A 24678-nucleotide genomic window follows, 5' to 3' on the forward strand; every position below is an offset into this window, starting at 1 on the left:
TGGTTCACAGGGACTAACAAGTTGCCAAATGCCCACACCAGCTTTGAAAAGATATTTTATCCCTCAAGCAAATAAATCAGCAAAATATTTGAGACTTCTCAACAGCATGGCTTTCCCTGTGTCCAAAAGGTGGTGGTGGAATGAGAAAGCATTAATTAACAATGGGTTTATTGGCTGCACTGATGAGGCCACAGCTCAAATGTGTGACCAGCTGTGGGTCCCTGACAACAGAAAGGACATTGAGGGGCTGGAGTGGGTCCAGGGCACTGGGCAAGGGTCTGCAGCACAAGGGAAGGGTCTGGAGAATTCCTGAGGGAGCTGGGGGGGCTCAGCCTGGAGAGAAGGAGGCTCAGGGGGGCCCTTGTGGCTCTGCACAGCTCCTGCCAGGAGGGGACAGCCAGGAGGGGGTGAGGCTCTGCTCCCAGAGAACAGGGACAGGACAAAAGGGAATGGCCTCAAGCTGTGCCAGGGGAGGCTCAGGTTGGACATCAGGAGGAATTTCCTCATGGAATGGGTTGTTAAACACTGGAAGGGGCTGCCCAGGGAGTGGTAGAGTCCCCATTCCTGAGGAAAGCCTGGATGTGGCACTCAGGGCTCTGGGCTGGTGACAAGGTGGGGATGGGTCCCAGGTGGGACTCGATGGTCTCAGAGGCCTTTTCCAACCCCATGGATGCTGTGATTCTGTAATTCCAGGTGTAGCACTCCCAGCAGCACTAAGATCCCAGGGGAGAGGGTTCACTCAAACATGTTTTCAATGAAGAACAGAAGACAGAGTGGGTAATGACTGTGAGAAGGATGGAAATCAAACAAGAAGCTGCTGGAAGCTGAAGGAAAGGCCAGCTGAGAGCACTGCAGTCCAGTAAACCCCAAAGAAAAGTCTGGAACAAAACAGGATACAGATGCAGATTATCCACAAGGAGAATCACAGTGAACTGACACAACTGAGCAAGTCAAGAGAAGGCAGAATTCTGCCAAACAAGAGTGGAGTCTATGAGGGGGAAGATCTCAGCACATCTGATCTCCTCAGTGCTGCTCTTGGCTGCTTCTATTGATACTTTGAGGAGACTGAAGAGCCTTGTGCTGAGACACCTTTATACATCAGCAGACAACAGCAGTAAACATCCATTGTATGCAGCAAAAGGAAGATCAGAAATTCTGAAAACATTCTTCATGAACAAAACCCAGCAGCTGAAAATGAGTCAGGGGGGCAGAGATTGTCAAGAGCCATCACTGCACTGGTTTAACTGGTTTAACTGGTTTCACTTTAGCAGCTGTGCTTGGTCAGGAGCAGCCACAGTCACTGGACTGTCCCTCACCTGCCAGTGACTCAATCAACTCCTGATGTGCTGCTTTGGAAAAGGGGATGAAAAGATTTTCTGTTGCTCTGCAGGCTCTAAGTCCTGCTGAGCATTTCCAAGGTGTCCTTCCTACCTCAAACATCTCCTGCTCTGTCCGTCTATGGTCATCCAGGAGCTGCTCCATGTAGGTCAGATTTCTGAACTTCTCCAGGTAAGTGCTGTACTGCTTCTGCAGTTGCTCCTCAATCTTCTCATACTCATCCATGAAAGCAGGGCTGGGAGAGCAAGCACAGGGAACTCACTGAAATCTGCCCAGAAAAGCTGGGGCTGCCCCATCCCTGGAAGAGCTCTAGGCCAGGTTTAATGGGGCTTGCAGCAACCTGGGACAGTGGGAGATGTCCCATGGCAGGGATTTGGGATGAGAAGAGCTTTAGGGTCTCCTCCAACCCCAGTCATTCAGTGATTCTAGGGGTCTATAAATATTGCTCTGTATATACAGAATTCTGAAATGCAACTTTGGCTTTGCAGCTGCCCTTCCATATCCACTAAACCAAAAAAACTCCTTTTTTAAGGTTTCACACTGCTTCAGAGAATAAAAGCTCAAGAAAAGCCCCTCACTAAACAATCCTGGGAACTACATAAAGTAAGGAGAAGGGTTTTGTGTAAAAGTCCCTTTTCCTTTCACACAGCACAAAGGCAGCATTTTGGCCCCCTCAGAAGGCACTGTTAGATTATTTATCCTGCTTTTCCATAACTGCACAAAGTGTGTAGACTTTGCTGGGGACCTTCTTGCTACAAAAGTGTCCTGGGTCATTACAGGTTTAATTAGACAGTATGATGAAGTGATGGTGTCATTACACCTGAGAGCTAAGTGATGCACCCCAAAAACCACTGCTGCTGCTCAGAGCTTCACACCCACCCAATCCACATCCTGCAGAGTGGTGCTGATAAAACAGGGATGTGAATCCAGGTCATTCCTTCCACCACTCCCTTGCCTAAGAGCTCTTTTTCTTTCTTTCTTTTTTTTTTTTCTTTTTTAATATTAGGTCAGATTGGAGATTGTATAAACCTGCAAGTTAAGGGCCAGAAATCAACCCAAACTATGAATCTGAACACTCCAGTATCCAATGGGGCTTACAAGGAGGGAGAGGGACTCATCATCAGGAACTGCAGTGATAGGACAAGGAGCAATGAGTTCCAAGTGAAGGAGGAGAGGTTTAGATGGGATCTTGGGAATTAGGAATTGTTCCCTGGGAGGGTGGGCAGGCCTGGCCCAGGGTGCCCAGAGCAGCTAGGGCTGCCCCTGGATCCCTGGCAGTGCCCAAGGCCAGGCTGGGCAGGGCTGGGAGCAGCCTGGGACAGTGGGAGGTGTCCCTGCCATGGCAGGGGTGGCACTGGATGGGCTTTAAGGTCCTTTCCCACCCAAACCAGTCTGGGATTCTGGGATTCTATGAATCTTCTGGCAGACTGTACCAGTGCCCACAGGATCTGATCCTAACAAGGGCTGCAGAAGGAATTTTCCAAACTGGTGGTGAACACCAGAAGCTGTGGGAACAAGGGGCTGTTTGCACCAGTTCCACCCTTTCTGCTCCCTGGACTCCTTCCTGCAGTAGATACCTGCAGCTCATGATCTTACCGAACACTCTGCAGAGTCTGCAGCCTCTTCTGGCTCCTTTCCAACTCCAATTTTCGTTTTTCAATCTTGGCTTCCAAATTGGCTTCATCCAAAGCCACATTATTCAACATGTCTTTGGTCTTTTGGACTTCTTCCTGAAAGAGAAGGATGGTGAACCATGGCTGGCACTGGGATAACTGCATTTTTCTTTCAGATGCTGAACATTGTTCTGGATAATCTCATCTGTGTTTACTCAAGTAGGCAGTGGAAATTCAAAAGTTCTTTGTGGCCAGGATAATGAACTAACTGGACATTTGCAAATGTAAAATACCTGATTTTTTTTTTTTTTTGGCCAACATTCTTAAAGAAGGAAAAACCCCACAGCTGTAGCTTTAATTTTCCTTCTCACTGAAGAAGCAGTAGAAGGCAGGAAGAAGCCTCTCTTTTGGCATCATTAAAGTCTTTTTGGATTTTATCTTAATGGAATCATTCAGGTCCTTTCCAACCTTAATGACTCCATGATTCTCTCTGAATAAACAGATGAGAAATGCATTTGTTTCTTGGTACTATTTTAGGGAATTTTAAGCTTCCATAGTTGTTTTTTTTTTCTCTTCAAGATACAAGTCAGTTTTATGAAGAACTTCCTGTATCTGAATATCTTCATCCTTTCCTAAGTTTTCTTTTATCCATTTCTTTTTCAAAATCTGGGAAGCATCTTGAACATTTCAACATGTGCTACAAGAACCAGGAGGGGAAGTGGGAATATTCCCATTGATTCAAATGAGCTGAGTACATTCAAATGAGCTGAGTGTGCTCAGGCTCAAGAAAAAGAAACCATGAGCATCTTTTGAGGGAGAGGGAGGATTCCACTGCTGGAATTCCATGCAGTGAGTGTTGGTGCTGCTCAGCTCCAACAGGTCCTTCCATAAACTGGGACAGGATTAATGAGCTGAATGTGTGCCAGTGCTGTTTGCCAGGAATCCAGTCCCTCTCTCATGGAGGAGTAAGAAATGTACATTAACAACATTTAGTAATTCACACAGGTTGTGAGCACGAGCAAAACATAAGGGAAGATTGCCTGGAATCTCTCTTGGTTATCCATTGGTTGTTTAAACCTGGAACTCCATTCTTGTAGTCAAACACTTGGACTGGATACAGTTTGCAGTGAAATAATCGATAGGGAGTTAATTAACTGGGAGTTAATGAACTCCCTCCTCACACAGTGCAGCTGGAGGCTCAGAAATTCAGGAAGGCAGGCACTGGAGCAAGGACAGTGCTGGCAGTGCAGGACAGACACAGAGCCCCTCACAGCAAGCAGCTCAGGGGTGCCCTGGCAGGATCTCAGGGGCACAGTGCCAGCCCTCACTCACCCTGGCCAGCCCAGCTGCTCCCAGAGCCCAGGGACCTCTGAGGTTCCTGCTGGCAGCCCTGACTCTGCAGAGCTCACAGGGCTCACACCAGGGATAGAGTGTAGATTTCTGTGCTGATTTGGGCAATTTTTATCCCTCCTGTAGGGGGATAAAAACCCCTGCTTTGGGGTGAAGCCCCTAACAGAGGCAGGGAATATGACTACAATGTGTTTTCCCCCATGGGAGGGGCTAAGAGCAGCTCTTAGATGCATCAACTGCAGCTGCAGGTGATGCTTTTGGCACTCTTTACCCCAGGCTGTTGATAAAAAGAGCTAATTTCTTCTTGCAGCAGAAAAATTATAATTTTGCAATCAAATAAATGATATTTTGCTTACCAGAACGCTGTTAATGGCAATTTTCATCACCTTCTCAGCCTCATTTATCTCCAAAGGTCTGCCAAGAGATTCTGTCCTTGCTTCCTATGAAATAAAATGAACCAATATATTTAAACACTAGACAAAGGACTAATTTATGCAGAACTAAGGGTGATCAAGCAACAATGATAGGATCATCTGCATAATAAATGGGGTAGGATTTAGTGTTTATTCACCAAGGCTGAGATGATTTAGAGACCAGGAGATGATGAAAAAGTGAGTTGAGACGAGCAGGAGGGAGCAATCAAGGCATCTTTTCCAAATGAGGTGAGTGCTGTGTCTGACTGCAGCTATTCTTGAAGGCAGATTTTTGGCAACTGCTCTGATTTTACATGTGGAGCACAGAAGATTCCATCACCTGTACAACACAACCCATGAAAACCCCAGTGCAGGTGGAGGAGCACAGTGTCCCAAAAGTGTGGAGCTACAAGGACTGCAAAGGCACCAAACTGTGCCAGGCAGGTGGACACTGAGCACTGACCCTGCCAGAGCTGCAGGAGCCTTTGGACAATGCTCCCAGGACAGGCTGGGACTGTGGGGTGTCCTGTACTGAATAATCTCTGTGGGTCCTTCCCACCCAGGATATTCCATGATTCCATGTGCCTCCCATGTGCAGATGTATGGACATCTCTGTTTCTGATAACTGAGTGACTCAGACTCCTCAAAAACCCCCAGTGATCCTTGTTTAGGTCCTAAAGGATTTTAAAAATCCCTCTCAGCAGATTTGGGGACACATAAGCTTGGCTGTGCACTTGTGTAATTGATGCCTTAAACACCGACCTGGTCATTATATAAAAACTTCTGATTACTTGCTTGGCACTGGAAGGGAAGAGAGGGAATTTTGCAGATGTCCCTAAACAATCTTGCATTGGCAAAACATTTGGTAACAGGTGGATAAAGATGGAGAAAGCATCTCTCTAGAAAATATCTGATTAAGAACCTAAAAATGCTTTGTACACTTTGGCCCAAGCTGTACCCAGCCCACCACAGGAGGAATTCTGGAAGCAGATTCAATAACTTTGCTAAGATGCCATGCCAGACTCTCCAGATTGCACAGTTCAGCTCCAGCAGAGCCTGATCCCTTCCCACCAACTCCAGGGAATTGCAGGGTGAACCCAACCTGGGAGCTCATCCAGCAAAACAATAAAAGCAGCTTTTTGTGCTGAGCTTATTCCTCTGCTGGATCAGGTGTCTGAGTAATCCCAGCACATGCTGCACAAAGGCTCAGCTTCCTGGCATGAGAAAAGAAGGAGAACAAACATTCTGCTGGGGAGAGTGACAGCAGTTACTTCTGTTGGTGGCAGTGACTGCTCACACTGCCTGAAGTGCTGGTGAAGTGCAGAGAAAAACAAACTCCAAAGCAGACAGTTTATTTGGGCAGCAATAAGATACAAAACTTCTGTGCAATACAAATTCCCAAATAATTCCATACATAAATGTTTCTGGAGGAGGGTGGGGAATAATAGTGTAGCTCAGTTGTCTGGGAACATTTACCATTTCAGAAGCTCAGCAAAATCCCTGTTTATTTGTGAGGCCCTTGCCAGACCCAGCAAAATCCCTGTTTATTTGTGAGGCTCTTGCCAGGACCAGCAAAATCCCATTTATTTGTGAGGCCTTTGCCAGGCCCAGTAAAATCCCTGTTTATTTGTGAGGCCCTTGCCAGGCCCAGTAAAATCCCTGTTTATTTGTGAGGCCTTTGCCAGGCCCAGTAAAATCCCTGTTTATTTGTGAGGCCCTTGCCAGGCCCAGTAAAATCCCTGTTTATTTGTGAGGCCCTTGCCAGGCCCAGTAAAATCCCATTTATTTGTGAGGCCCTTGCCAGGCCCAGCCTGGTGCACACACTGCCCTGCCAACTGGGCTCAGAGGGTCTGTGCCACAGAGCCAACACATTTCAAACAAAACAGCAGAGGAATGGGAATTATTGTCCTTTCCACTTGCAAAGAGGTCAAAGGAACAGCAAGGACTGCAATGTGTAATTATAAACAATTCCCTGAGCAGCTCCTGGTGAAACACCCCAAATATTCACAGGGCACTGCAGTGGGGCAGGGCAGGGAGCTGATGGGTTTGGAGAAACTTCTGAGGATCTGCCCTTTGAACTGGAATAACTGATGCAACTTTAATGCCTTTCCTTCTCCTGTCTTCCCTCTAAGAGCCCTGAAGTTCCATGTACACACCACAGCCTTGCACAGAAATCCACCTCATTTTCTACAAGGTTCAGTCCTACAGCCACACCTGCCTGCAAAAATCTGTCAGGGAAATGCAGAGCAGGGGAAACACTGGAATTTGTATTTTCAGACCAGGGTTAGCCTGGAAAAGGAGAAGTTCAGGGCAATTAAGCCCTCACACCCCAAGAGATGGAGAGGAGAATCCTCTGTGCACACAGCTCATCCCTAAAACTCTGCCTTGGAATGGGCAGAGTAACTTCAGTGTTACAACAGAGCCTCTAACCTAACTTGGACTCTCTGGAGAAACAAGTCTAAGTGGAAAAGATATTAAATATTATGGAAAAATAGTAATATTTAGTGGAAATAGAATGGAAACATAAATATATGTTGAGTCTATCAAACCACTGATTTTTTTTTGTGGATGTCCGTCACAGCTTCCCTGGGTAACAGTCACTGGGCCATTTCCTGTAACCCTGTGAACAGTCAGAGAGGAAAGTTTTATCTTTAATATTTCTTTTCAAGAAAGACCCTTTGCAAATGCACCCACTACTTCCCTTACTGGGAATCCCTGGGATCACATCTGGCCAATCCAGGGGTGATTTGGCACTGTGGTATCAGAATAGGGTGGCTCATGAGGGACATTCATCCCTCTGAAGCCAAGAGCTTCATTCCCAGTTAACAATGAAGAGCCACTATTGCAAAACCCATTCTGCAAATATGCCCAGGGAGGCATTTTCAACTGGTAATGGATTTCTATTTTTATGGACCAGAAGCTGATAAAGCAGCTCCCAGTGTGCCTGATGTATGGAAAAATGGATGCACTTTTCCTCTAAACTGCAGGAAGGGACCAAGAGAAGGAATTAGGCATGACCAGCAAGCAAGTCATTGATGATAAATGTGGTGTTTTGATGTGCTCAAAGTCTAGCAGAGCTTTCTAAACACCTTTTTTGTGGTAAGGAACAGAAATTAAAGCTTTTCTCCTAGCACACTGGTCTTGCTGTGGCTGCCCCATCCCTGAAGTGCCAAGGCCAGGCTGGATGGGGCTTGGAGCCCCCTGGGACAGTGGAAGGTGGCCCTGCCCATGGCAGGGGTGGAACAGGGTGATCTTCAAGGTCCTTTCCAACCCCAACCATTCCATGGTTCTTTTTCTGAGTTTTTGACCATAGGTGAAATCTTTCTTTGTTTCCCAGGAGTTCTAAGCCTGATGCACACAGAAGTTTGTGACTCCTCACTGCCACTTCAGCCTCAATCCAGCCAACCCCACATCCCCTGATCCCTGCAAACAGGGCCCTGGCAATTCCAGCTGTCCCTGCAGGCCACAAAGCTCTCCTGTAGGGCTTTGTTACTCAGGGAATTCACTCACCCATGCTGGGATCACATCTGGCCAATCCAGGGGTGACTTGGCACTGTGGTAGCAGAATAGGGTGGCTCATGAGGGACATTCATCCCTCTGAAGGAATCTGACCCTTCCCAACAGCCCATCTGCCCCCTCAAGGCATTAAAGTCATGGCAAATGAGAATTTTGCTGCTTCCAGACGATGCTGCTTGGTGTCCAGCTCATCTCAGCAGTCTCCAAAGGGTGTCCACAAAGACATTTCCCTACTCAGCAATGCAGAGCCTCAATCAGTGCCCCAAACCCTCAGCTATCCCAGCAGGTAAAACCTATGCCACAAGGAGATCTGGGAGAGAGAAGCAAGTGGAAAACTGAATTTTTCAATGGATTAAAAAGAATCAGAAGTAACCTGCATGTGGTTCTGCTGAGGCAGGAAAGGGATGAATTCACACTGCTCTGCTCCCTCCCTCACCAGCTCCATCCATCTTCTGGCTCTGGAGATGATTCTCAGCTGACAAACCCCAGGATGTGCCTCCTGTGATCTCTGCACACCCTGAGAATCCTCACCTTTCATTTACTCTGTGCAAGGTTTGAGGACAGACTGCATTGGCAGAGCTTGGATCAGTCCTCAGCACTACAGGAGGTCACTTCATGGCTCCTTGGCCAGGAGGTGGCCTGGGATGTCTCCTCCAGACTGTGGGAACACGACAAGGAACTTCTTGTTCCAGAGCAGAAGCTAAGGCTGTGAGTGAAATTCCAAATACCAAATTCCAAACAAATTCTATATTCCAAATTCCAAATACAATCAGCTAGAAATGGCCTTGCATGAGCATTGTTGGTTGGTTCACAAAGGAAAAAAGGGCAGGATTGGAAGAGACCTGAAAGCTCCCAGGGACACCTTCCACTGGACATAACCAGTCCCCAAAATGCCAGGAGAAATGTGCCACCCACTGCTTTACAGCTGATGCATTTCTTCAAGCTAAATACTCCTGGGAAGGTGATACAAAATGATTTCTGACTTTAAATACATACACACAACTGCAGTTCTGGTTAAAGCTATATTGATTCAACAGTGGATCACAGGTGCAAGGGTTAATTTTGGACTCCCAGTTTGCAATAAGCCCTCTTCCTCAGAATGATGGGTTAGGCTTGGGTTAGAAGCAGGACTGTTCAAAAAAAACTGAAGCAAACCAAGTAATTCTCCAGAGTTGTGGCAATTTCAAGTTACAAATTTCCACTACAAGTTCTGTGTGTGGCAGCTCTGTAACCAAAGCCCACGAAATGAGAGAAATTCATTTATCAGCCTCCCTCAGGCAGTGTCTCGTATCCAGAAGGAACATTTGGCAGGCAGAAAAATGCTTCAAACATTCCCAATCAAATGAGTTTTTGCAGTAAAGTTCCAAAGAGCAGGGAGTGATGGAGGCATCTCTGAAATCACATCTCCCTCTCCCCCCAGCTGCTGTGCTGGGAGGGGGAAAGAGGGAGGGAAGGAAGGAGGAAAAAAAAGGGAGAGGGAGAGGGAAGGAAAGGAAAGGAAAGGAAAGGAAAGGAAAGGAAAGGAAAGGAAAGGAAAGGAAAAGGAAAGGAAAGGAAAGGAAAGGAAAGGAAAGGAAAGGAAAGGAAAGGAAAGGAAAGGAAAGGAAAGGAAAGGAAAGGAAAGGAAAGGAAAGGAAAGGAAAGGGGAAAGGAAAGGGGAAAGGAAAGGGGAAAGGAAAGGGGAAAGGAAAGGGGAAAGGAAAGGGGAAAGGAAAGGGGAAAGGAAAGGGGAAAGGAAAGGGGAAAGGAAAGGGGAAAGGAAAGGGGAAAGGAAAGGGGAAAGGAAAGGGGAAAGGAAAGGGGAAAGGAAAGGGGAAAGGAAAGGGGAAAGGAAAGGGGAAAGGAAAGGGGAAAGGAAAGGGGAAAGGAAAGGGGAAAGGAAAGGGGAAAGGAAAGGGGAAAGGAAAGGGGAAAGGAAAGGGGAAAGGAAAGGGGAAAGGAAAGGGGAAAGGAAAGGGGAAAGGAAAGGGGAAAGGAAAGGGGAAAGGAAAGGGGAAAGGAAAGGGGAAAGGAAAGGGGAAAGGAAAGGGGAAAGGAAAGGGGAAAGGAAAGGGGAAAGGAAAGGGGAAAGGAAAGGGGAAAGGAAAGGGGAAAGGGGAAAGGAAAGGAAAGGGGAAAGGAAAGGAAAGGGGAAAGGAAAGGAAAGGGGAAAGGAAAGGAAAGGGGAAAGGAAAGGAAAGGGGAAAGGAAAGGAAAGGGGAAAGGAAAGGAAAGGGGAAAGGAAAGGAAAGGGGAAAGGAAAGGAAAGGGGAAAGGAAAGGAAAGGGGAAAGGAAAGGAAAGGGGAAAGGAAAGGAAAGGGGAAAGGAAAGGAAAGGGGAAAGGAAAGGAAAGGGGAAAGGAAAGGAAAGGGGAAAGGAAAGGAAAGGGGAAAGGAAAGGAAAGGGGAAAGGAAAGGAAAGGGGAAAGGAAAGGAAAGGGGAAAGGAAAAGCTGTTTAATCCAAAAGAGAATAAGGGAATAAATCCAAAAGGGAATAAAGAGATGCAAGTGAAATGTCCTTAGTGCAAGGCCTGGTGCTGAGCTCACACTGCCTCAGTTCCACAGCTGTCCCTAAATGCCTCAGGCTCTCTGCAGAGTCCAATTCCAGCCTTTCCCAGCTGAGCTGGTAACAAAATCCTCAGTGCCCCCCATCAGTTTGGGAACAAGCTGGTGCTGTGGGCATCCATAACAATAACAGGGAGCAATGCCCAGAATTTATCTCCACAGAGTGGCAAACATTTCACGTGGCTGTTAAAAGCTTTAACCTACCAAATTCAGCAATTCCTTTATTTACAGGAGTGGATACAGGGAATAAACACTTTGTTCAAGGGCACAGATGGGCAAAGTGCCAAAAGGAGCATTAGAACACAAACCCACTGCATTGTCCATCTTCAGCACAAGCTAAAAGCCTTAAAAGAAAATATTATCTTCATTTTTCTTCAGTTTTACGGGGCTTCCAGCTAATTAAGAGGTAAATAAAATGAAAACAAGCCAGAGAAGGTCAGAAATCTTTCTGCCTGCCAGCAGCACAGAGGCAGTTTTCTTCTGGAATATTTTTTGCTCCATTATCTTCCCACATCCAATAATTCAGCAAGTCTGAGCAGGGCAGCTCCCTGACAGGCTCCTGCTAGTGTGGCCCAGGACCTCTGGCAGAAGCAGAGTGGGAGGCACTCAAGAGTTAAAAAGAGCCAGGAATTTTTCCTTTTGGATTTCCACTGTAGGATAATTCAAGGGAACCCTTCCTCAACTGAGCCCTTGAAAGTCTTATTACTGCTTTATTTTGAGCTGGAGAATGATTTGGAGCAGCTCATCACCCCTCCTTTCCCCCAAAGGTAAATGGGGCCATTTCCCCCCACCCCTTGCCATGTTTTTAGGGTACAGAGCACCACTGGCTTGTCCAACATCTTTTTCCATGTGCAGAATGGCAGCTGTGTAGGTCCCAGAGAAGGGAGTGCACAGGGAAGCAGTGCTGCATTTTGCCTGAGTGCTGACATTAATTCCCTCGCTACTTTTCTTGATTTGGGGTTTGACAGTCTTAATCACAGACTGGTATTTTCAACAGCTTCTTTTCTCCATTCATTTAGTACTGTGTAGGAAGACAGAGAAAGAAATCCAAACAAAATCTCTCATCCCCATCTCAAATCCAAATCAACCCCACCTTCCCCATGCAAAAAAACTCAACATGCCTGGTTATTCTTGCAAAGGTAACTGTAAATATTCTGAAAATTAAACTTACATAGCAATGAAATGCTGAGAAAATGCCCCTGGCACGAAAGGAAACAATAAAGATGAAGATTTATTTCTCCATGCATGGAATTTGCATGGAATTGGCTTTTCATTTAGGGATCTCACTGTGTGGTACCAAGCTCATTCATCAGCTCCACTTAACTCCACAAACCCCAGCTGCAATTCCTGTGCTCCAGGATTGGACCAGCAAGACTGGAAGCTGCAAATGACCTTCTAAATGTAATGCTTAAATGAGTTTTTAAATAAAAATTCTGTATCTCCAGCACTGCCACAGGACACCAATAACCTACACTGTCCTCCTCCACAGCTGGGCTAAAACAACACGGCTCCCACAGAACTCAGTAATTATATTTGGGATTTTCATCTGACAATCCAGCTTTGGGGGCTGTTTGGGATTTTTTTCTCCCATAGTCTGAATTCAGCAAACCCTGTAGGTTTTGTTTCTTCCTCTGCTGTTAATGAAAGATTCTTTTTTAGCATTACAGATTAACTTGGGAAGCAGTTTAAATATCCAGAACTGTATACTCAGTCAGGGAATAAGGAATTTGCAAAGGCTACAGAAAGGCACAGAACCACATTTCCAAGAAATCAGACTCTTCCTCAAAAATATGTACATACATTTACAGCACTCTCTAGCTGCAATAAATCTAACAAAACCATTCCTCTAAATTCTTCTCTAGCTGAAATTTGTTTTCATTCAGAAAGTAATTTATTTTAAAAAAGTGTTTCATGACTAGGAGCAATGAAATTTATCTAATGTATGAAGTTTTTCTATACAGTTTCTATACAAATTATGTACAAAAAGCCTCCAACAAAGAAGGTAAAGGTTGTGGAGCAAATTAGAGTCAACATTTCCAAAGGAAATAATGAGTTTTACTTCACTTTTCCCCAATGATCTTTCCCCAAAAGCTGCTGAGACTGAAAACAGATCGAGTCAACCCATTAGTGCCAAATGCTGGCATTTCCTTTATAGTTCCTGGAAAATGAAGCCATCTTCACTTAGGATAGAAATAAGATTTATCATCAGCCTGTTGAAGCTTAGGTAGGAAGAGCTTTTATTTAAATATTTGGAAATGAATGGATTGGAAAAAGAAAGTGAAAAGAGGTTCAGGGAACATAAAATTCCCATGTTTTCAAATTCCTTTAAACACTATGACAGCTGTTGATAGATTTTGGCACATGCAACAGGTCTCAGGAGATAAAATGGAATAAAAAACAAAACCACTGCTCCCCTGCCCTTCAACAGCACAAACCCTCTGGCAGTGCCAATTAGTGTGAGCATTAATTAGCCAGGCCCTGCCAGAAGAAAATAACCAATGGAAATCTATAATCTGCACATTAAACAGCAATAAAAGTAATATTTATTTTAATGGCAACTAATTTGGTGTCTACCAGCAAAGCTCTACTCCCCACCCAAAGCAAGAATGAGCTTCAATTCTTCCCCACCTGGAATGGGGTGGGAAGGGCAGGCAGAGGATGCCATTGCTGAGGTCTCCTGATCCTCCTCATGAAGGATCCAGGGAGGATGTGGCAGATGAGGAAGGGCAATTCCTGACTGCCCTCAGCACTGACAAGAAGCCCAGACCCAACAGTGATGGAAAAACCCAGCAGTGTTTGGCTCCAAGCCTCTCCTGGGATGGGCAAATTTCATCATTCAGGTGAAAGGCAGAACTGGGGGCTGATCATTAAAAATTACAAATTCCACTGCCAAACTGGTTCCTGCAACCTCCTGACTTTTAATCTGAAACCTGTTTGCTTTGCTACACACTCAAGTCTCAGGTTTGTTGCATGTCCCAATCTTGACATTTAACATGCCAGCCAAAAATGGGTCCTTCAGGTTTAACAATCACTGAAAAACCTTGGACCCAGCCCCAAACCATAAGGAACAGAGCCCAAAAGCATCTTCTGCAGCTCTCTGGAGGCTCTCCCTGTGCTGTCACTGTCCCCTGCTGCCTTTAGGCCATGCACCCAGAGCTAATGGCACACAAGGTCACCTTTCCCAGGACAGCATTTCCTAAAGACAGCAAGTTCCATCTGCCCAACCTTTTAGCCAAACACAACCTGTGCACCTGGGCAGGATCAGCTGGCCCCAGCTTGTGTGCTCAGCCACAAGGAACATGTGCTCACTGCTCTGAGAAATCCAATCCTGTCAGAAATGGCCCCTCTAAGGAGGCTCCCACTCCAGAGCTCTTCATGGCCCCACTGAGAAGTGCCTGCACTGAAGCACTTTCTCATCTCCTCATTTTTCAGCTCTTGCTTTCAGCACATTCCACTTGTGCCTGGCCCTTTTCCAGGGCCCAGTTCTAAACTCAGTGTCCTCAAAGCCTTGATTTCAAGTGACTAAACAACACCCAATTCAAACCAATGCTTGAGTACTTTTAAAAATGCCTAAACTGATCTATATTTGACTTCTAGCAGAGTTACAGGGATGCTGTACTCAGAGCAAAAGGGCTCAATGCTCCACCAAAGCAAATATTAACACATCACACAGCAGCTGTGTGAAAACTCCTTCAAAGCCAAGAAATTAGGCAGAGTGCAAGAGGAGAAGTAACTGGTTAACAGTTCTGGGGCAGTGCTGCATGTTGAGTTAAACTGGATTATCACTTCTCCCTCTCCTCTGAAGCAGGAACCCCCTGCACAGCACAGTGATGCATGGAGCCAGCAGGAAAGGCAGTGTCCATGGAGGAACCTGCCAGGCTGCCAGCCACCCTTTGAACACCTGCACTCCATCACACAAGGATCTGGGAGCATTAATTGTGGAGGCTCAGAGTTTAGAGCTCTGAGGGGTGCACTCCCTCCACCTCAGACATCTGAACATTTCCAACACCATGCAGGGTCTCCCTCCTTTCAAATCCCTTTTCAGAAAATGAAGAACCTCCAACACTGCAGATAAAGGCACTGAAGAAAATAATGGCAAGACTTCCTGGCAGTGTGCACTGACTTCACACACCAGCTTTTGATTTTCCAGCTAAGCTGAAGAACATGTACCCTGCAGGCTCTGAAGCCTCCAGCTCCTGCCACAAAAATAATGAGCCTTGCCCTTGGAAAACTAACAGCACTCATAATTTATCTGTTAGAATATCCATCCCCAGCACCACAGCCTGCACATGTATTCCAAACTGGGAGTATTTCAGTTTTCTGCTGAAGAGAAATGCCAAGCTGCTCTCTCAGGCTCCCTGCAGTGCAGCCATGAACAGGAGTAGGAAGGAAATGCAAACTGCCAGGCCCATTCCTTCAAACTCACAGGATATTCATGTCAGATGCAGACATTAATAAGAACTGAGACTTTTTCCCCTTTTTCCTTTGAGACACCCAGTGAACACAAGTTTCTGCACACTCTCCAGTGTGTACTTACCCTCAGCTCCACCTCTTTGCCAAGTAAGTCATACAGGACTGCTCCTTTGGAGGTGATTTCAGAGGCAAGCTGTCTAGCTGCCTTCAAATCAGCAATCTGGGAACACAGCAACAGCACTGAGTAGCACAATCCCCAACATCACAAAGAATATCCACCATGGCCTTTCTCATTCTGATGTCAAAATTGCACTGGAGGTCTAAACTCTGCCAGAGGTTGTGCACCAGAATCAGAGTGGACAGAGTCTCTCTTGGCTTGAAACAGTCCAGGTGAGGCTCTGTAGGTACAGGTTTCTGAGGGAAACCCCAAATACTTTAGGCCAAGGAAAAAACACCCACAAATCTCCTCAGAACTGTGGCTCAGCCAGCTGTTGATTCATGTGCTGCCCAGGACAAAGGGGAATATCTCCCTTTTCATGAGCAGAAGTAAAAACTCCATATACCAAAAGCCTGCAATGGAAATAATGAACTTTTGAGCATCTACCAAGTGTTTTTTTGTTATTTTTTCAGAGAGACACATCAGACTTACAGAGAGGAGAATCACTTCTGGGTCTGCCATTTTCTCAAGAATCACAGGAAGAGACCCTAAAGCCCACCCAGTCCCACTCCTGCCATGGGCAGGGACATCTTTCAGAGAAGTAGTAGCAGAAATTCCTCTTATTTAGCAAAGTGCTGGGTTTTTGGTATTTTGGTTTGGTTGTTATTTTTTTTTTATATTTAGAGAAGGTGCTCTTAAAATATCAAGAGATGGTTTTTATTTTAAGGGCTTGAACAGCTGTGATGTCTGTTAGGGTCACAGGAAGATTTCCCTTTCTTTCAATGCAGAAAATCAACTTTCAGTCAGTATTTTGCAAGCTCCTCCTGCTGCAAAAGTTTAGTAGGTAGAAAATAATCTTTATTCCAGCCTACTCTAATATTTCTATGGTGTCAACAGGATTTTAACACAAAGAGAACCAGTTTTGTGCCACTGTTGCCTTGTGTCCTAGATTGCCAAGCAATATCTATTCTATTTACCATCTGTTAGAGGAATGGCAGCTGTCTTCTGCTAAGTGGGCAGTTTTCTTATCTCTTCCACAAGCAATCCTCCCCCTGGGGAGAACCTGCTGATAACAGCCATTGATGTCACTGCATGACTGACAGGAATTTCAGCATCCCATTGGGAGATGCTCCACCCAGAGGGAGGAGCCAAGCATTCCTACCTGGATATAATCTGAGATTTTGGGACACCAGCACAGCTTCTCCACTGGATTGCCCAGAGGAACAGCAGCTGCCTCTCCTTCCACTGGCTCTTCAGAGGAAGACTCCACCCTTTCCTACAGGATCCCTGCTCCAGCAGAACCAGCCCTGACACTGCAGGAGGGCTGAGCCACAATTCCAATGGTTCTGCTGCCAGCACCCTGACCCACAGGGTGTCAGGTTGGGTTCTGACTCTGACAGTGTTGTTTTAATTTACTACATTGTTTATTTTTTTATTTTCTTCCCTAATAAAAGAACTGTTATTCCTGCTCCCATATCATTGCCTGAGAGCCTCCCCCTAATGTCAAATTTATAACAAATGGGAGGGAGGGGGTTTACAGTTTCCATTTCAGGGGAGGCTCCTGCCTTCCTTAGCAGACACCTGTCTTTCCAAACCAAGATACCTTGTATCATGCTTCTGGTTGAGAATTCAGAGATTAAAACAATTCACAGAGTCATATAACCCCACCTCCTGAAAATCTGACTTAAAACCCTTGCCAGAACGTTCTCCACTTAAATCCCAGTTAGAAAACAGATGAGTTTTCCCAAGTGAACACAAGAGTGGCAGTTTTGCTTACTTTGGAGCCCAGATCAAACTTGAACTTGGTGCTGTCCTCCTCGGGGAGGTGAGCACACTCCCCTCCCTGGGTGTTCATGGCCCCATAGAGCACCGAGGTGACCTTGAGCAGCTCCTTCACAGCGTGGCCATCAGCCTGGTACAGCTTCTTGGTGTTCAGCTTGATGTGAGCCTTGGTAGCCTTGGGCAAGAAAGAAACAATTCAGCAGTCACAAAGAACAGAATCCTCAGTTATCTGTGCTCAAAGCTCTTTTTGGGGGCACCACTTATTCTGCTGTACAGAATAATTCCCATTGGCCTGGTACAGCTTCTGGTGTTCAGCTTGATGTGAGCCTTGGTAAGAAACAAACAATTCAACAGTCACAAAAGAACAAAATCTGTGGGAATCCATAAAATCAGAGGGTTTGGGGAAAGCTGCAAAAGGCAGCCTCAGAGACAGCAGAACTGTGATTGGAGCTAAGCAGTAGCCATGAGATTGGTCAGCAGAAAAATTATGTAAAAAGTAGAAAAGTAAGGGCAAATAGAACAATGGTCTGTGTACTAACACTTATCTAGAATAACTCCCTAAGCTACAGAAAAGTTTATCTGGTGAGATATTAGGAAGTTTGAAGCTTAATAATGGAGCTCTGTGCATTGTGTTTTAAGGCTCACAAGCAGGTCTTGTATCCAAAATAAGCAAGCATTGTTTACCCAAAGGTACCTGTGCTTATAGTGGTTGGATGGAACTACTGTCAATGTGCTTTTGCTTTGTGGGATTGGTCAGAAAACTTATAAAGTGAGTTGTGACATTGAGTTCTTGGTCTGCTGCCTGGGATGTGAGCTGCTGGCATCTTCCCATTGTCACAACCATGTAATGAGGCTGATGCTGGAAAATCAAACAGCTCAAGGCAGTTCCTCAGCAGTCCCATCCTTTTGGTGATTTGTACAGAGCCCCCAGCCAGCAATAAAAATCCTCAGTTTTCTGCACTCAAAGCTCTTATTCTGCTGTATAGAGTAACTCCTCCTGTTTGGACCCTCAGTTTGTCTCATCATAATACTGGCATTTCTAGAAGAAATTTTTCAGAAAGCTGTGCTCTTTCTGCATGTCAGAACATTTGCAGAAAAACCCTCAAACTATCATCATCTCTTCCCTGAATAAAGATCAGCAAAAACCCTATGCACCATTTAAATTCAAATTAAGTTTAAGTGGAAAGTAAGTGCTGCCCAGATCTTGTGATGATGCTGCAGAGAGGTAAATTTCACCCTTAATGAGTTGCAAGAATGAGATCAGTTATCCTAATTTAACTGTCTTCTCTTCCAGCAACACCTTCCAAATGTTTTATTGCTTCTCTCCATTTTTTTCCCTGCTATGATATTAGTGATTTTATTCCCTTGCCTTCCATCTCTGAAGGGTAAGGACAGAACAATAAGGAAAAAAATACAAAAAATTCTAATATTATCTTTTTGTGCTTTAAAGTAATAAAGGGGGGAAATTACTGTCTGTCAGAGAAAGGACACAAATGTTGTTCTTGAAATTCCTGGTAAGTTTATATTATAAATGAATAGCCTCAAGGAGCCAACCACAAATTTCAGATTAAACTTTGAGGGAGTCTTTGTGGTGGCATAACAAGGAGGCAAAAAAAAAAATTGATCACCATCTGTGGATCCAAAAACGTAGCTTAAAAATGACACATGAAGCACAAAAGTGACTTAACATCTGCTTTTCAGTGTATTTTTAAGATGAAACTTCTGCTGAAATGCTTCTCCTTTGGGAATGGTGCAGCAGATAGAGCCTATCCATGAGTCACTGGTGGTATTACACAGCTTTGGTTTCACAGTGCTCCTGGAAGGAATTCACATTTCCTCAGGCTCTACAGAGCAGGATCTTCAAGCTGGGGGAAGACACTCAGGCATTACAATATTTGGTACAATACCATTATAAGCTCCCTGTGAAACTGAAGAGAAAGCACCACACTTCAAACCATGGATTTGGCTCCAGCTTTGCCAAAGAAACAAAGCAAATGGATGCTGGCCCATGCTTATCCAGGCGTATTTTGTCAAGACTTTTGACTTTAAAATCAGTTTTTAATTCCCAATAAATATTTTCCTCTTGCCTCTTTCATCCCAAAATCTCAACCCAGCAGAGGAAATGACTCTTGGTGTCTGTCTGCAGAGGCAGTGCCCAGGGAATGGCTGGAGCTCAGGAAAAGCTCCTTCCCCCAGAGGGTGGTGGGGCACCACAGGCTCCCCAGGGATGGGCACAGCCCCAAGGCTGCCAGAGCTCAAGGTTCCAACTCAGGATCTTCTGTGATTCCTGAAAATTGAAGCCCAAACTTCCAGAACAGGCTCCTGGTGTTGTGCACCTGAGGCAGGGGAATACGAGACTGACAGTACAAAAAATCCCAAATTGTTTTTGAAATGCTGGTCTCAGAATGATCTCAAATGAGCCAAGACAAAGTGAAAAGCCAGGTAAGTTCACCTCCATTCCCTTGCAGTAGAAGCAATCTAAAAAATTAATTGCAGAAACAGCAAGTATTCCATTATAGGAGAAGTGGTCATTAAATTGACAGACTCTGTTAAACATCCCCTATCCAAAGGGGACTGATGCACTAAATTATAAAAGATGTTCTTAGAGACAGAAGTTCTATTTTCAGCTTCATTCACCCTCAAGAGAGTAAAATCAATGTCTAGTAAGAGGAAAAAAAATGTTTTTCATTCAAAGGCTACTTAAAAAGAGAAAAAAAGCACAGACAAGTATATGTATTTTTCAGACTGGCACAATGATACTGTGGAGTCAAGAAGACAACTTCATGTTTGGAAAGTCACCTCCACCACTTCATCTTTGAGACACCTATTTGATTTGCTCTTTTATTATATAACACTTTTAGTTTTACAGAACTATTAGAAACCACAGCTGTTTATTCTGAAGATCAGATGGTTAAAATGCACCAAAAATATAAATATTCAGTAAGAACAGCCAGAAAATTTGCTTAACTTCACAATCTGCTTTATTAATATCATGAAGCCAAATTTTCTGTGATGTCTGACTCTTGCAAAAGGTTTTGTGCCCTTAGGTTGCTGAGTTTGTTTGCATGAATGAATTTCTATGAGATGAACTCATTAGAGGCTTTTTGTTGCACTCTGCCTCAAATTTGGATCCAGGTGGGTTTAGGCAGGAGCCAGGTATTGAGCCCCCCTGATCAGGGCAGCTCTAGGGGGGGAAAAGATTAAAAACCCACCTAAGGCAACCTTGCAGGCACTTCAGAACTCTGGGGTGTGGGCACTTTTGGTAAGTTCTCAAACTGCCAGGAGCACAGAGCAGCAGTTAATTAGTGTGGAAAATTAACACCTCCTCAGTGCTTGTTCAGTAAAGCAGAGCAAAGCTCCAGCTACATTCCCTGGTGATGGATCTGTCCTGCCATTCTCTTCTGAGACAATTCTGTCTCCATCACATCTCCCATCTGCCCACGGATGCATAAAGCCATTCACTCCTGGGGAAGATAATTGTGGACTGCATGGACAGTGAATGATTAAGGAAATGTCTACAAGCTTCTCTCATCCTGAAAATGCTGAAAACCTACAATAATCCTCACACTGACTTGTAATATTAACTGAGAATAAGTACAGGATGACTAAAGTAATTTCCATTAATTTCATTTTCTGAATCATATTATGTAATTCTTCAAAACCCCTGGGATTTCTGACATGAAATCAGCTATTGAAAAGCATCATATTATTTCTGCTTCCAGACTTGTGCTTGGAGGGGGAAACCCTCCAAAACAAAACAGACCTGTTCACTCCATCTTAAGATGCTCCAAGGCTCAAAAGTACATTCTCATATGTACAGGAATGTACCCTGCTCTGAACATGGCAAAATTAAGAGAATTTATGCTGCTAACTATTCACAAATGACAAGAGAAATATTGTTAAAATGACATTTTAATATGTTTTAAGATTTTTTAAAAAGTATTGCAATTCAACTTTGGTATAAGGATAAAAATTTCCATTGCTTCCAGATCCAACTGCAGCCCCAGAAAGTTCTTTTCACATAATGAAGAGTGTTAATCTAAGTGTGTGATAACATCAAAGGCTCCCACTGCTTCCAAACAACATTAAGTTTATGAAGGACAATGCTATTTTATTCCAATAGACTAAAAAATCTGATGGCCCAATCCAAATATGCTCATGCATAAAAAAATTGATCTGAGAAAAACCCACATGCCCTAATCTATGGGAAATCTCATACAACCAATACATGATTCTATATCATCATGAAAACACCAGAAATTATCATAATTGAAGCACAGAAAAGAATCAGGCATCCAAAGTTAGCAATAACCAAGGTGGGATCTCTTCTAAAACAATTTAAATGGTTTAAAAACATTTCCCATCTACAGCTGTGTCTTCCACTGTTGCCTTTCATAAATTAGGAGAGATAAGGATGAACATTGGTTTAGATCCCAATTTAGATCCCAATATTCTATTTAGATCCCAGTACCATATTTAGATCTCAGTGAATATTGGAATGAATATTGATTTAGATCCCAATTTAGATCCCAATATTGTATTTAGATCACAAATTATATTTAGATCCCAGTGAATACTGGAATGAACATTGGTTTAGATCCCAATATTGTATTTAGATCCCAATTTAGATCCCAATATTGTATTTAGATCCCAGTATCATATTTAGATCCCAGGGATCATTGGAATGAATATTGGTTTAGATCCCAATTTAGATCCCAATATCATATTCAGATCCCAGTGAATACTGGAATGAACATTGGCTTCTATCCCAGTTTAGATCCCAATATTTTATTTGGATCCCAATATCATATTTAGATCCCAGCTCTGCAGACAGAAGTACAGAATGTCAGTAACAGCCTGCCCTGGCCTCCTCAAATTTCCAGCATCACAGGACACAGGATCACAGAATTGTGGAATGGTTTGGGTTGGAAGGGGCCTTAAAACTCATCCAGATCCCTCCCTGCCATGAGCAGGGACAGCTGCCACCATCCCAGGCTGCTCCAAGCCCTGTCCAGCCTGGTCTTGGATACTTGCAGGGATAAAGCAGCAGCAGAATGCAGCACAAACTCAGCCACCCTTTGCAGGGAAGTTCTGTGGGGTTAAGAGAAAGCTCTAAATCTGCCATGGGACCAGGATTTCAGATTTTCAGGGTTTCAGCCCAAGCACAGCTCCTGGGCACACTCACCATGAACTGAGCCACAGCTTTAATGAAGAAAACCCGGTCCTGCTCTGTCTCCACATCCCCAGGAATGTCACTCTGAGGTTCATACCTGTGCAAACAACAGCTGGAGATCAGAACAAGGTTCTGGCAACATCTGTGAGACAAAAATCAAACTCAAAGTAAGCACAGACTGGAGAATAAATGTGTAAATAAATTCCTGCTGCAGACTGGGGCACGCAGGGCTGGATGGATGCACACAGGGGGTTGTACAAACTGCAGGAGCTGTAAAAGCTGACACACTGCACAAGTTCATAGCCAGACATCATTTCAAACATCCTCCCTTCACAAGTGAAGGAAATTTATGGAAAAGCAAACTGAAATCTGTGAAATGCTTAAAAAAAAAAACGTCAGTGAGATGCAGAAACTTCTAGAAGTGGCCAGGCTGCAGGGAAGGATAAAAGGAAATTCAGTGATTTGGACCCTCAGTGTGACAGCAGCATTTTAAAGATTATTTAGGCAACTTAATCCAAGTAGTTCTGAATGGTTGTGAGTATATCCCTATTTCATTACAACTGCAAGAGTATTCAGCAAATTTCTAACAACTTAATGGATATTAATTATGAATCCAGGCCAAAAAATAGCAATCAGGAAAACTGGTCAATGTTGGTTTCAATTATAGTGTTCTACCTTATAATCTTAAAAAACCTCTTAATTTTACATTTAAAACCTCTTAATTTTACATTTAATCAGGAGAGAGAAGATAATGTATAATTCAAATAACACTTCAGGATCCAGAAATATTTAACCAAAGTCTGTTAATGGGTTAAGTGGGTGTAAAACTGCAGCTGGACAGTAGAAGATTAGAACCAAAGCATTTTATTTCTTTTAAACACGTGGATGCAGGACAATACCAGGCTGAACAACAAGGCAAGAACTGGCTGGGTTTTGGTGAATTTCCCACAATAGATCACCCTGTTTGGATAAAAGGTCAGACATGGACAGGATGGCTGAGGAATTTGGAGAATATGTGAGAGAGATTAAGGCTACTTTTAAATGAGTGTGCCCACAGTCAGGGTGAAACCTCTGGCAGCCACTAGGTTTGCTACTCCAGTCTGTGTCATTAAGCCAAAATTCTGCAAACCATCACATTTCTATCTGGTATTTAGAAGAAGAGAGCTCAAAGAATGATTAAATACCCCTGAGTTCCCTCATTTCACAGCACACCATCAGTTCCCAAGCACACTCCCCACATCTCAGCATCAGCCCAACATTTGCTGGCCTCATCACCAACCTTTTCACCAGCCACAGCAGCACTTCTGACACAAGCATGAAGTTTGGGGTGTGGAAATTCTCCATGGATATCAGTCGAGGATACCCCAGCGCCCTCATCATCTCAGTAAAATCTGAAAAATGAGGAAGAGCAGGGATTTCTTCTTTTATAGCCAATAAGGGCTTTGCCAAGATTGCCATCTCCCACAGAGTGCTGCTTAGTTACCATGCCATACAAGTACTGTTAAAAAAATTAAACCTCAATAATTAATAGAAATCCTATCATTTAAACAGAAAACACGCCCAAGTGAAAACAGGCGTTTCTGAGGGGATTCCCTGAGCTGGAACAAGGCAGACACAACCTCTCCCTGCACACACAGCGTTCAATTTGTTCCCTACGGGCGGGGGAATCCCGCCCTGCAGGGCTGCGCCACCCCCGGCACCGGGGACCCCTCCCCGGGAGGGACCGGCGGGCTCAGCCCCGCATCCCCCTCAGCTCCGTGTGCGGCCCAGCGGAGCAGCGGAGCCCCCCGGGAGGCCCAGCCGGGGGTGCCGCGTCCCGCCCGGCCCGGCCGCGCTCACTGCGGAGATCGCGGAACGACATCTCCGGGAGCCGCGGCCGCCGCCGCTCTGAGGCAACGCGCTGCGGGCGCTACGGCGGCGCGGCGGGGCCAAACCCCGCGGGAAGCGAAGCGTGCGGCGGGCAGGACACGGAATCACGGCATGGCGGGATAAACTGAGGGCAAGAGCGCGCTGAGATCAGCGAGGCAACCCGCGAGCCATCGCCACCGTGGCAGCCACACCAGAGCACTAAGAGCCATGTCCATCGCCACCGTGGCAACCACACCAGAGCACTAAGAGCCATGTCCATCGCCACCGTGGCAGCCACACCAGAGCACTAAGAGCCATGTCCATCGCCACCGTGGCAGCCAGACCAGAGCACTAAGAGCCATGTCCATCGCCACCGTGGCAGCCACACCAGAGCACTGAGGGTCATGTCCAGGCCTTCCTTAAACACCTCCCGCCACAGCGAATCCACCTCACGCGTGGGCAGCGCATTCTAGTATCAGCCTGTCAGGGAAGAAATTCTTCTTAGTGTCCAACCTAAACCTCGCCTGGCG

The 24678-nt window shown here is 45.0% G+C and overlaps 1 protein-coding gene across 4 annotated transcripts in view; it reads right to left on the minus strand.

Annotated features, from left to right (window-relative positions):
* CLUAP1 (clusterin associated protein 1) overlaps positions 1 to 24245 on the minus strand; it is a 66493-nt gene extending 42248 nt beyond the window's left edge. Inside the window, exons 1-8 of one of the 4 annotated variants that reach the window (XM_054643617.2) lie at positions 24140 to 24245; positions 23580 to 23691; positions 22313 to 22397; positions 17123 to 17302; positions 15313 to 15408; positions 4658 to 4741; positions 2935 to 3068; positions 1432 to 1573 (exon numbers count right to left, since the gene is read on the minus strand). In XM_054643617.2, the coding sequence (XP_054499592.2) occupies positions 1432 to 1573; positions 2935 to 3068; positions 4658 to 4741; positions 15313 to 15408; positions 17123 to 17302; positions 22313 to 22397; positions 23580 to 23691; positions 24140 to 24161 (855 nt within the window). In that variant the 5' untranslated portion in view covers positions 24162 to 24245. Of the gene's footprint in view, positions 1 to 1431; positions 1574 to 2934; positions 3069 to 4657; positions 4742 to 15312; positions 15409 to 17122; positions 17303 to 22312; positions 22398 to 23579 lie in introns of all 4 variants that reach the window. The other 3 variants (XM_054643616.2, XM_054643615.2, XM_054643614.2) reach the window with 3 other exon arrangements.
* Between the last annotated feature and the right edge of the window lie 433 nt (positions 24246 to 24678).

This window comes from Agelaius phoeniceus, chromosome 16 (genome assembly GCF_051311805.1).
Source record: "Agelaius phoeniceus isolate bAgePho1 chromosome 16, bAgePho1.hap1, whole genome shotgun sequence".
Classification (NCBI taxonomy): Eukaryota; Metazoa; Chordata; class Aves; order Passeriformes; family Icteridae; genus Agelaius; species Agelaius phoeniceus.